Source organism: Hypanus sabinus, chromosome 19, assembly GCF_030144855.1.
Source record: "Hypanus sabinus isolate sHypSab1 chromosome 19, sHypSab1.hap1, whole genome shotgun sequence".
NCBI classification, from domain to species: domain Eukaryota; kingdom Metazoa; phylum Chordata; class Chondrichthyes; order Myliobatiformes; family Dasyatidae; genus Hypanus; species Hypanus sabinus.
In genome coordinates this window covers 56,548,202-56,561,009 of record NC_082724.1, presented here as the reverse complement: position 1 = coordinate 56,561,009, position 12,808 = coordinate 56,548,202, and the positions used below count along the sequence as shown (strand labels likewise).

General features: G+C 45.3%; 1 protein-coding gene across 1 annotated transcript in view; it reads right to left on the bottom strand.

Moving 5' to 3' along the window:
* Positions 1 to 12,808, bottom strand: part of dnah1 (dynein, axonemal, heavy chain 1) — a 357,521-nt gene that overhangs the window by 183,709 nt on the left and 161,004 nt on the right. The window contains exons 29-30 of the mRNA XM_059944450.1: positions 10,661 to 10,849; positions 1,078 to 1,183 (exon numbers count right to left, since the gene is read on the bottom strand). Of these exons, the coding sequence (XP_059800433.1) occupies positions 1,078 to 1,183; positions 10,661 to 10,849 (295 nt within the window). The remainder of the gene's footprint in view (positions 1 to 1,077; positions 1,184 to 10,660; positions 10,850 to 12,808) is intronic.

The following is a 12,808-nucleotide window of genomic DNA, read 5'->3' as shown; positions in this document are numbered from 1 at the left end:
TTCAAACACCAATCAGTGAGGAAGCTGTGGCAACAGTTTGGGTCACCATCGAATCTCTCTGGGGTCAGAAGATTGACTAACTATGTAGAGCAACTGACATCCTTGCCTGAGTGGCTCCGACTTCCTCCTTGTGACAGTTGGCATCTGGAGATTGTGTATTTCCAATCTCTGTCTAGAAATTTTTTCGTTATGGCTAGCCACATTTAATGGGAGGCTCTGATATCCCACTGGGTCCATGTTAGGCCCAGCTGTACTATGACAAGAGACCTAGGCAAGGATGGTTAGGACACAAGTGCTGGACTATAACTGGGACACTACACAGAGATAGAAACAAGGTCAGGGTTCTAAACTAGACGAGAATCCAGAGTTGAGCTGACGATTGAGCACCAAACCTCTGTTCAGGTGCTCTTTAAATATTGAAATCCTGGCACCAAAACATGGCCACCAATTAGTGGATGGGCCTGAATTTTTAAAGGAGACATGCTACCTATCCATATTAGGGGGAGTTCGAGTGTCCAAACCCCAGAGGCTGGTGCAGTTGGGTGCATACTATATAAACTGCATACTGTGTGTGTGTGTGGCATCCATCGGTCTCCAGAGACCATGGATCTGCGCCTGGAGTTTCCAGGACGCAGGCCTGGGCAGGGTTGTATGGGAGACCCGCAGCTGCCCAAGCTGTAGGCCTTCCCCTCTCCACGCCACCGATGTTGTCCAAGGGAAGGGCACTAGGACCCATGCAGTTTGGCACCGGTGTCATCGCAGAGCAATGTGTTGTTAAGTGCCTTGCTCAAGGACACAAACACACTGCCTCAGCTCAGGCTTGAATCAGTGACCTTCAGGTTACTCGTCTGATGCCTTGCCATTAGGCCACACGCCAACACTGCATACTAAATTATATATATATATAAAAAATGATTTTAGTACTGTGTACATTTGCCCACTGTGATTCAATGAACCTCTGATTGTAATTTGCTTGAAAGGTGTAGATGGCCTGGAGTCTTTATTGACAACATTAAATCTGAAATCTAAAATGTCATATAAAATAAATGGTAAAAATCATCAGGGACCCAAACTCACCCGTTGTTGCTGTGCTTTCTGAATGGTTGTTATCTGTTGTGCCACTACAGACAAAACTTCAATATCAATTCGATTAAACTCATCAAAACAAGCCCAGGCTCCAGAGCTGAAAAACAACAGGGAAAAAACTATTAGCCAGAGCATACTAATTTGTAAAAAATATAATTAATTGTCTAACCAAACTTTAAAGATAAAGTTTCAGAGATGTAGAGTCTGGATTTCTCATACTACTGCATGCAAAATCCAAGCTGAAATTAGGGGTATATCTTTATTCTAAGTACAAGTGGTGGGTGCAAAACCAAATCTCATAACTATATTAGAGGCAAATGAAACAATGCAACAGAGAGAGAAGCCAAACAGCTTATCTTTCCTGTGATGAATCTTTGAAAGATCAATGAATTACTTCTATTCCTTTTCTTTTCCCAGGTAGGCTGTGTAAATCTATTTCCCTCAAATATTTATCCGATTCCTCTTTTAAATTTGATTCTGCCACCATTTTAGCGAATGCGGTCTGGAATACTCTGCTCGCAAAAATACAAATGCTTGTATTTCTTGTTATCTCTTATTCTTCCAACAAACACTTTATATCAGTGTTTTCTGATTATTGTTCTTTAATTGTACGAATGAATAGGAAATGATACTGCTGATAATTGCACAGTATGTAAAAAATAGATATTGACTACTTGAACATGCAGGTTGCAGTTCAGTCATGGGAAAGGAGAGGTAATAAAGAAGTTAAAGGATAAAAACAAAACTTGAAAATCGGTCTGCAAATAATGCTATTTAGGAGCTGTGGACAATCACATGAGTTCACATGAAAAAGCTGCATGGTGGAAGACACACAGACCAAAAATGAAAGCTTAAAGAAATGCCAATGCAAGAAGAGGACTAATGGGAATGAAACAAAAATCTGGATACCCAATTAATGGAAGGTGACACATTGAGGACATGCTAGATACTAAACTCATCTGTGTGGAACCACTGGATTTGGCATGTCACAGAGATATGAAACTCACACTACCATACAGATCTGAGAAAAGTGTGAAATAAACCCACAGTGACCAGACTCAGTGTAGGAATGCAACATCATGTCACTTTTAAGTTACTGATGCACCATCAATAATTCTCGGAGACGGGAGGCAAAGGATAGGCTTTTATTAGCTGCAAATGTGACCACAACATCTTGGAGACCGAGGAAGGAGCAGTGCCTCCAATTGCCTTTATACAGGGGTCTGTGGGGAGAGCCACAGGAGCAGTCCACAGAGGGACATGTCCAGACAGGTATACACAAAGTTTACCACATTCACCCCCCACTTTGTTTTAAAAGAGAGTCCCCACAGACGAAGTTTCTCATAAGTATATTTATAGGTTAAGTCTATCAGGTGGTTGAGTCTGTCGCTGCGATCTACGTAGCACTGGTGGTGATTGTGCCGGTGACAGTGGTTGTGCTGGCTCCGGCCTGACTTGAGGTGCCAACCCGTTAGGTGTGAGTAATCCCTCATGCGTGTGCCTGGTGCCCGGTATGGGAGTGTCCTGAGAAGTCTGCGTAGAGCTTGGTGTGTGCGTGGGCCTCGGCTGAGAGGAGAGTGTGCGCAGGGTCTCATGGGTATATATACACACACACACACACACACACATTGGTGGGTACGGGGTTCATAGTCACCGTGGACTGTTCGGGGTAGGGGTCTGGTGCTCCTGCGGGCGCCAGGTCGTGGACGGAGACCGTGTCCTCCCACCCATCAGGTAAGACCATGTAGGCATACTGGGGGTTTGCATGGTGTAGGTGAACCCTCTCGACCATCAGGGAGTATTTATTACTCCTTGCATGTTTCTGGAGCAGCACTGGCCCTGGGGACGTCAGCCAAGCCAGTAGGGTGGTCCCAGTGGCAGACTTCCTGGGAAAAGAAAAAAGCCGCTCATGAGGGGTGGCACTGGTGGACGTGCATAACAGGGAACGGATGGAGTGAAGTGCCTCAGGGAGGACCTCCTGCCAGCGAGAGACCGGCAATCCCTTTGACCTAAGGGCTAAGAGTGTGGCCTTCCACACTGTGGCATTCTCCCTCTCCACCTGTCCATTCCCCCGGGGATTATAGCTCGTGGTCCTACTAGTAGCAATGCCCATAGCCAGCAGGTACTGGCGCAGCTCGTCACTCATAAACGAGGACCCTCTATCACTGTGAATATAGCAGGGACATCTGAACAGAGTGAAGAGCTGGCACAGGGCTTTTGTGACGGACGTGGCAGGGGATGGCAAAGGGGAACCGCGAGTACTTGTCGATGATGTTGAGAAAGTAGACATTGTGGTCAGTGGAGGGAAGGGGGACCTTAAAGTCGACACTCAGTCGCTCAAAGGTGGTGGGTGGCCTTGATAAGGTGTGCCTTTTCAGGATGGTAGAAGTGCGGTTTGCACTCAGCGCAGACTTGACAGTCCATGGTCATCGTCCTGATTTCCTCAAGGGAGTAAGATAGGTTCCGGGCTTTCACGAAATGGTAGAGTCGGGTGACCCTCGGGTGGCAAAGATGTGCATGGAGGGCGTATAGCTGGTCGAGCTGTGCGCTGGCACACGCTCCCCGGGATAGGGCATCAGGGGGCTCACTAAGCCTTCCAGGCCGGTGCAGGATGTCATAGTTGTAGGTGGAGAATTCTATTCTCCACCTCGAAAATTTTATCATTTTTGATTTTGCCCTGCTGTTGGTTGCTGAACATGAACGCGACTGAGCGCTTGTTGGTCAGCAAGGTGAACCTTCTGCCAGCAAGATAGTGCCTAATAGCTTCCACTATGGCGTGGGCTTCTTTCTCCACCGCGGAGTGCCGAATTTCAGGGCCCTGAAGGGTATGAGAGAAGAATGCTACTGGCCTTCCTGCCTGATTGAGGGTAGCAGCAAGCGCGAAATCGGAGTCGTCACTCTCTACTTGGAAGGGAATTGTCTCGTCCATGGCTTGCATCGTTGCTTTGGCAATGTCCGCTTTAACGTGGCTGAAGGCCGCGTGGGCCTCGACTGAGTGTGGAAATGCGGTGGACTTGACCGGGGGCGGACCTTGTCTGTGTAGTGGGGGACCCATTGGGTGTAATAGGAAAAGAAGCCCAGGCACTGTTTGAGGGCTCTGAGGGTGGTGGGAAGAGGGAGTTCTAACAGGGGGCGCATAAGGTCGGGGTCAGGGCCAGTGACCACGTTCTCCATGGCATACCCAAGGATAGCAAGTCGTGTGGTTCCGAACACATACTTGTCCCTATTATAGGTGAGGTTAAGGACTTTGGCCACTTGGAAAAATCGTTGGAGGTTGGTGTCGTGATCCTGCCAGTCGTGACCGTAGATGGTGATGTTATCCAAATATGGGAACGTGGCCTTCAGTTGGCACAGGTCCACCATCCGGTCCATTTCCCTCTGGAAGACAGAGACACCATTCGTGACACCGAAGGGGACGCGCAGGAGGTGATAGAGCCTGCTACCTGCCTCAAAGGTGGTGTAGGGGCGGTCCTCCGGGCGGATGGGGAGCTGATGGTAAGCAGATTTCAGGTCTATGGTCGAGTACAGCTTGTACTGGGCTATCTGATTGACCATACCCGCAATGCGGGGTAGGGGGTACGCGTCAAGCTGCGTGAACCTATTGATGGTCTGGCTATAGTCCACGACCATCCTATTTTTCTGCCCAGTCTGAACAATGACCACCTGGGTCCTCCAAGGACTTGTGCTTGGCTCAATGATCCCCTCCCTGAGCAGCCGCTGCACCTCCGACTTAATGACTGTCCCCTGCGCTGTACCTCCTGCTTTTGGTTGCCACAGCTTTACAGTCGGGGGTCAGGTTGGCGAACAGCAGTGGGAGAGGGATCTTGAGGGTGGACAGGCTGCAAGTGGTGTCAGTAGCGCGGCCGTTGGCATGGTGTTGGGTGGGATGTGCGGGTCGGTGTGTGGTCAGTAGCAGGGTATATGATGATCCCACAAAACTGAGGATTTCTGACAGTGATTGGTGGGAGGGGCCCGTCATACTCCATTGTCACACTTTTCAGGTGGCTCTGGAAGTCGAGCCCCAATAGCACAGGTGCGCACAGTTGAGGCATGACCAGTAATGCAAAGTTCTGATATTCTGTGCCCTGCACCACCAATGTTGCTACACAACCCCCCCAGATGTCTGTAGAATGCGATCCAGAAGCCATGGTGACCCTCAGCTTACCGGCTGTGTCACGAGTCCTCAGCATTGCACAGTGTCCGGGTGAATAAAATTCTCAGGGCTGCCCATGTCAAACAGGCAGCCAGTCCTGTGCCCCTCCACCAGGATGTCCATCATTGTCCTTGCGAGCTGGTGTGGAGTGCTTTGGTTGAGGCCAGAGTTGAATCGCCATCTTGGTGCCTGGTAAGCACCCGTGGGTTGGAGGTGGGGAGGGGTGGCGCTGACAAAGATGGCGACGACCAAGATGGCCACCACCATGCCTCGCAGGAGGCGGGCAGGCAAGATGGCGACCCCCATGCCTTGCACACGGCGCTGCTCGACCCCACTCATGGTTTAGATTCACAGGCCTTGGCGAAGTGGCTCTTCTTTCCGCAGCTGGAGCAGGTAGCTTTTCGGGCCGGGCAGCGATTTCGGGGGTGCTTTTCGAGTCCGCAGAATTAACACTGCGCGGACTTGCAACTGGCAGGAGCCGTGGTTGATTGCAGGGAGTTCACGGACTTGCAAGCGGCAGTGGCTGTGGTCGATTTGCCGGATGGTTGGATGGTTGCGGGGAGTTCATGGACTCGCAAGTGGCAGCAACTGTGGTCGATTCGCTGGTGGGTGGTGGGGTCTGCAACATCCATGGGACTGGCGGGAGATCGCGTGGTTGGACAGCATCAGCGTTGTGCAGAGCAGCCTCCAGTGTATCGGCCAGCTCGATCACCGAATGTAAGGTAAGATCGGTGTTTTCCAGCAGCCGCTGGTGCACGTACACTGACCTGATCCCTGTAACAAAGGCATCTCGTACCAGGAGCTCTGCATGCTGTTCTGCCGTCAGTCCCCTGCAGTCGCAGGCCCGCACGAGTGTCTGTGGGGCCCGGACAAACTCAGCGCTCGACTCTCTGGCCCACTGCCGCTGTGTCGCTAAGCGATGTCTTGCGTTGTCAGTGTTCACCGGCCGCAGGTATTGTCTTTTGAGGATGTCCAGTGCCCCTTGGTAGGTCGGCAGGTCTCTGATAAGGGAGTATATCCGTGGACTGACCCTGGAGTGCAGAACTTTGTGCATGATAGCAGGCTCAGTCATGGGAATCTCTTCCAGGTACAATTGGAAGCATGCAAGCCAGAGTTCAAAGGCAATAGCTGCTTTGGGAGCTTGAGAATCAATGTCCAACCGGTCCGATTGTAAAATGCTCTCCATGGTTTAAAATTGCAGCTAATAAAATTGATGCACCATCAATAACTTTCGGAGATGGGAGGCAAAAGATAGGCTTTTATTAGCTGCAAACATGACCACAACATCTTGGAGACTGAGGGAGGAGCAGTGCCTCCAATCGCCTTTATACAGCGGTCAGTGGGAGGAGCCACAGGAGCAGTCAGTAGGGGTCGTGTCCAGACAGGTATACATAGTTTACCACAGTTACACCGGGAACACCATTTACTTCATTGTCACTTGCAGGTTACAATGTTCAAGAATGAAGTAAGTCCAAGCTACTGAATAACTGAAAATGCAGGATAAATTTGTGAAGGATGGGACATATTCCAGACGCCAAGGAGAAGAAAGACAATAACTGACTGATGCATAAGTGAAAAGTAGCCACTCTACCACAAGCATGCAAAATTATCCCCTGACTGTTTGAGATAAGCAATGCTCAAAATAAACAAACAGAATATATTTTAAACCATTTTACAAGAATGAGTAGAGATTTATATTGTTATATGGTATTCATGCCTGCACTGTCTCACTCACTGTGCAATACATTCAGTGTATTGGCAACACAGCCTGTAGGCTGAAAATAAAAAATTGCAGGCCACAGTTTTCTGATGGAGTAGTTAATCAATATTTGAAATAGTTACTCCCTGATTACTTGATCTTAACCATGATCATCTCTTAAAATCATTTTATCCACCCAGCCAAATGATAAATCAGGTTATACCTATACAATCTGGAGTTTAGAAGCATAAAAGATGAAATATGCATATTTTGGTAGGGATTGTTGCTGTTTCCTCTGGCTGGTTGTCTGGAGCCAGCAGTCACAATGTCAAAATAAGGGATCAGCCATTCACGACAGAGATGTCTAAAAAATATTGACACTATCCATGAGGACAGTAGAGACTCAGTGAATGGATATATTCATTGCAAAGGGTCATAAGATTAGAGAGTTAGGAAAAGTGACAGAGCCTTTGAAGCATGATGGAGCAGACATAATGGGGTGAACCCTTCTATTTAATGTACTCATGTTCTTATAAGAGACCTGGGGAGTGTATTCCAGAGCTCAGAGCCAAGGCAGCTGAAAAGGTGGCTGATGATGGGTGAATGAATAGTAAAGGGGATATGGAAGAATTAAGAATAGGGGACTTCCAGACTGGATATAGCTACTGAGATAAGGAAAGGAAGATTTTTTAAAACTTAGTATGTAAAATTTAATACTGTTGCATTTCAAAATCTCAACTAATGGTGGGCAAGCAAGTTTAGGTGTGAAGGTTGAACATAGCTTGATTTAAGTTAGGAACTGTAAAAGCTTGCAAGAAAATCCAGAATCATATTTAATATTACCAGCATGTTGTGAAGTTTGTTAACTTAGTGACAGCAGTACAATGCAATATATAATATAGAAAAAATAAGTCAATTACGGTAAGTATATATATGTATATTAAATAGTTAAATATTGTGTAAAAACAGAAATAATATTTTATAAAGAGGTAGTATTCATGGGTTCAATGTCCATTTAAGAATTGGATGGTAGAGGGGAAGAAGCTGTACCTGAATCGCTAAGCATGTGTCTTCAGTCTTCTGTACCTCCTTCCTGATTGTAACATGTCCTAGTGTCCTCAATAATGGACACCGCCTTTCTGAGGCACTGCTCCTTGAAGATGTATTGGATACTACAGAGGCTAGTACCCAAGATGGAGCTGACTAGATTTACAACCCTCTGCAGCTTCTTTCGATCTTCTGCAGTAGCTCCCCCCCTCCACCAGATTGTGATGGAGCCTGTCAGAATGCTCTCGATGGTACACCTGTAGAAGTTTTCAAGTGTCTTAGGTGACAAACCAAATCTCCTCAAATTCTTAATGAAATACAGCTGCTGACTTGCCTTCTTTATATCTTCATCAATATTTGGGACCAAGTTAGATCCTCAGAGATCTTGACACCCAGGAACTTGAAACAGTTCACTCTCTCCACTTCTGATCCCTGTATGAGGATTGGTTCATGTTCTCTCATCTTACTCTTCCAGAACTCCACAATCAGCTTGTTGGTCTTACTGACGTTACCTGCAAGGTTGTTGCTGTGACACCATCAACTAGCTGGTATATCTCACTCCTGTACGCCTTCTTGTCTCCATCTCAGATTCTACCAACAATGATTGTATCATTAGCAAATTTATAGATGGCATTTGAGCTATATCTAGCCACATAGTCATGGCTATCAAGAAAGTAAAGCAGTGGACTAAGCTCACATCCCTGAGGTGCACCAGTGTTGTCAGTAAGGAGGAGATATTATTGCCAATCTGCTCAGATTGTGGTCTTCCATTTGGGAAGTCAAGGATCAAATTGCAAAGGGAGGTACAGAGGCCCAGTTCTGTAGCTTATTGATCAGAACTGTGGGAATGATGGTGTCAATGAACGGCATCCGATATGGTGTTTGTATTGTCCAGGTGAACTAGGGCCATGTAAAGAGCAATTGAGATTGCATCTGCCATAGACCTATTGTGGCGATAGATAAATTGCAGTGGGTCCAGGTCCTTGGTGAGGAAGGAGTTGATTTTAGTCTTGACCAACCTCTCAAAGCATTTCTTCACTATGGATGCGAGTGCTACTGGATGACAGTCATAAAGGCAGCTCATACTACTCTCCTTGGGCAAAGGTTTGTCTGTTGCCCCTTTGAAGCAGGTGAGAACTTTTGACTATAGCAGTGAGAGGTTGAAAATATCTTTGAATACTCCCACCAGATACTCCATCAGGATCTGCCGCCTTATGAGGGTTCTCCCTCCTGAAAGACAGCCTGACATCAATCTTCGAGACAGAGATCACAGGGTCATCAGGTGCAGCAGGGACCTTCACAGCTGTAGTTGTATTCTCCCTTAGAAAATTGGCATAGAAGGTGTTGAGCTTGTCTGGTAGCAAAGCATTGCTGCCATTCATGCTATTGGGTTTTGTTTTATAGGAAGTAATGTCCCACAAACCCTGCCAGAGTTGACATACATCCGATGTTACCTCCAACCTCGCTCAGAATTGTTTCTTTGCTCTTGAAAGAGCACCCCACAAGTCATACCTGGTTTTCTTGTACAGGCCTGGGTCACCAGACTTCAATACTTGAGATCTAGCCCTCAGCAGATGATGAACCTCCTGAAGGGCTAGAAAATGAACCTCAAGGTAGTACATGGTGAGATTTACATACTTTAATCTGTATGGCAGGGCTTAAAATGAGTTGAAAAGTGTTGAAATTATCAAGTTCAGAGATAAACATGTTATGACTAAAAGTTCTAGCAACAGATGTTAGGGAAAGGAATGAAGATAGTAACTAGGAATTTGTGGCAGTGATTTAAAGTATTGGTCTTTCTAGTACTTGGTTGGAGGAAATTTCTTCCAATGTTACAGGTTGAGAACTTTAACGTGTACACAAATTCTTGCAAAATATTCATGAAACAGTTGAATTATTGAAATGCAAAGAATATCAAGTAAATTTGGACAAATTAATACTCTTGCAAGAGATGAACAAATGCATTTAGAGCAGAATAATCAAAGAAATATATGGACTATCAATTGTGTGTGATCATTGTTAAATGCTTTGTAGTAATCGCAGATGCTTTGCACAGAACATTCTTGTTTTATGAACAAATATGACAGCCAGCTTCCACCCATTGAGATCTTACTTAAACTGTTGGACACCAAGAATACTGCTATTAAGCCTGAAAACATCATAAGATTTCTAATATCCTTCTGAATAACCAGATTTAATATCTCATATTTAGTAATGCCACTGGACATTGTCAGCTCAAGCCCTGAATGATGCTTAGAGTTAAGGGGCTGCTATCCACATCAATTTCAGTACTATATATATCCTTTCTTAAATGTTTGGAATGTTTGATTTGAAAATTTTGGGGCAATCAAAGGTTATAAAGTCAAGTCAGGAACAGAGGGATGACCCTAAGATCATATCAGAAATTGATTGTGGCCCAGGCTTCAGCAAAAACCACCGCATATCCTTTTGAGGTGGATGCAAGTATCAAATAGATTTATTATACTGACTTTAAAAATTCAATGAATATTCATATGAAAAGGTTAATAATCATACCCATCCCTCCTCAAACTCTGCTAATGAATTTCTTCATTGAATATACACATTTTATATTATAAAGTGAATGAAATTAACCACATCCACAATAGAGTGTAGGAATACCAATGTCCTGTGCCAGAGCATATTTTAGTCCTTACCTGGCCAAACCTTTAAAAAATTTGCCCATAGCTAAGAAGTCAAGTTGGTCAGAGCAGTTGAAAACCACAGTCTGTATTGCAAGGGCTTTACCCAGATCTTTTGTAGTTTCTGTTTTCCCTGTGCCAGCTGGTCCAGCTGGTGCTCCACCAAACTTAAGGTGAAGAGCACCAGTTAATGTGAGGTAGCATCTAGGATCAAGTAAAACAGTTATTAGAATACGTACACAACGCTGGAAGAACTCAGCAGTTCAGGCATGAATTCCATTAGAACAATACAATGGAAACATTTGTCATGAAATTGGAATATAACTATAGAAAGAAAATAAAAAAATATATTCTGGAATTCTTCCACATTGTACTTACATAGGGATATGGACCAAATGCAGACAAATGATAATGAATTTTGGTAAAAGGAACAATAGTGCAGACTATTATCTAAATGGGGAGAAGGTTCAAACATCAGAGGTGCAGAGGGACTGAGGAGTCCTCATGCAAGACTCCCAAAAGGTTAATTTACAGGTTGAGTCTGTGGTAAAGAAGGCAAAGACAATGTTGGCATTTACTTCAAAGGGAATAGAATATAAAAACAAGGAGATAATGCCGAGCCTTTAGAAGACACTAGTCAGGCTGCATTTGGAGTATTGTCAACAATTTTGGGCCCCATATCTCAGAAAGGATGTGTTGTCGATGATTCCAGGAAAGAAGGGGTTAACATATGAGGAGCATTTGGCAGCTCTGGGCTTGTACTCACTGGAATTTAGAAGAATGCACGGGGATCTCATTGAAACCTACAGAATGTTGAAAGGACTAGATAGGGTGAATGTTGAGAGATGTTTCCTGTGGTGGGGGATCCAGAACTGGAGAGCACAGCCTCAAAATTGCGGAATCACCTTTTAGAACAGAGGTAAGGAGAATTTTCTTTTAGCCAGAGAGTAGTGAGTCTGTGGAATGCTATACCACAGACTGTGATGGAGGCCAAGTCTGTGGGTATATTTAAGGTGGAAGTTGATTGTTTCCTATTCAGTCAGGGCATCAAAGGATATGGTGAGAAGGCAGGTGTATGGGGCTTAGTGGGATGTGGGATCAGCCACGATGGAATGGCAGAGCAGACTCAATGGGCTGAATGGATAAATTCTGCTCCTATGTCATAAGGTCTTAAATAGGGCTAACTAAGGTAGGCACATTACTCAGCATGAATGAGTTGGGATATTACCACACACTCAATGAAAATCTCTTTTGCATATTATTGTTATCCATGCGCTAGGAATACTCATTGCCCTGTCCGTAGGTGAGAGGTGGAAACTGGTAAGGCTGGCCAACAGGACTCTGGTGAAGCTGTATAGACCAATCCCCTGTACAGTGGATGCAATAGATTGCAGAAGTGTGGATGAACTCCAACTATACCATCAACTTAAGAGGATTATGAAAAATGGGAAGCAAAGGGCCCAAGTGTTCCAGTCAAGATATTGACTGTCTACAGCACTCCTTTGGTCAACATCTTTTGGATAGGTCATGAAACTGCATATTTAATTTCTTATATGTCTTTTACATTTGTTTTTTGTCTTGAATGTGATTTTGGAAATGTTGCAGCCTGGGATTTGCAGTCTGGAGATTGTTTGGGTGTTTCAGTGCTCTGCAGTGAAGACAGAGGTAGAGCATGGGAACCTCATGGTGAGAAGACTGCAGGACAGGGTGCGAGCCACTGTTCGACTTCATTTTGCTGGTTAAAGCTTCTATTGTTCACCAATTAAAGCGATGAGGGAGATTGAAACATTGAGGCAAATGCGGAAGGTGAGCATCGGCTGCTTGCCTTTTGATCACTGGTGGGATTGCTCTGCTGCTGGAGAGGGGAGACTCACATTTTATTCCTGGTGAGATTGCTGTGGTGCTGGAGAGGAGAAGGTCTGCCACTGTGTCCAGAGAATATTACCCAGGTTTTTTGCATTTTGGATATAGACTTGAACTATATACTTTTTTTCAGTCTTACAGTTTCTTGTATGCTGTTTTTCACCCGATCTTTCTCTTTTTTTATGTGCAGGGGAAGGGGATTTGGGGGTCCATGTGCCTGTTCCATATCTGTCCTTTTTTTGTGCGGGGAGGAGGGATTTTGGGGTTGATGATCTGCTGCCGTTCTTTTATTTCTTGGTT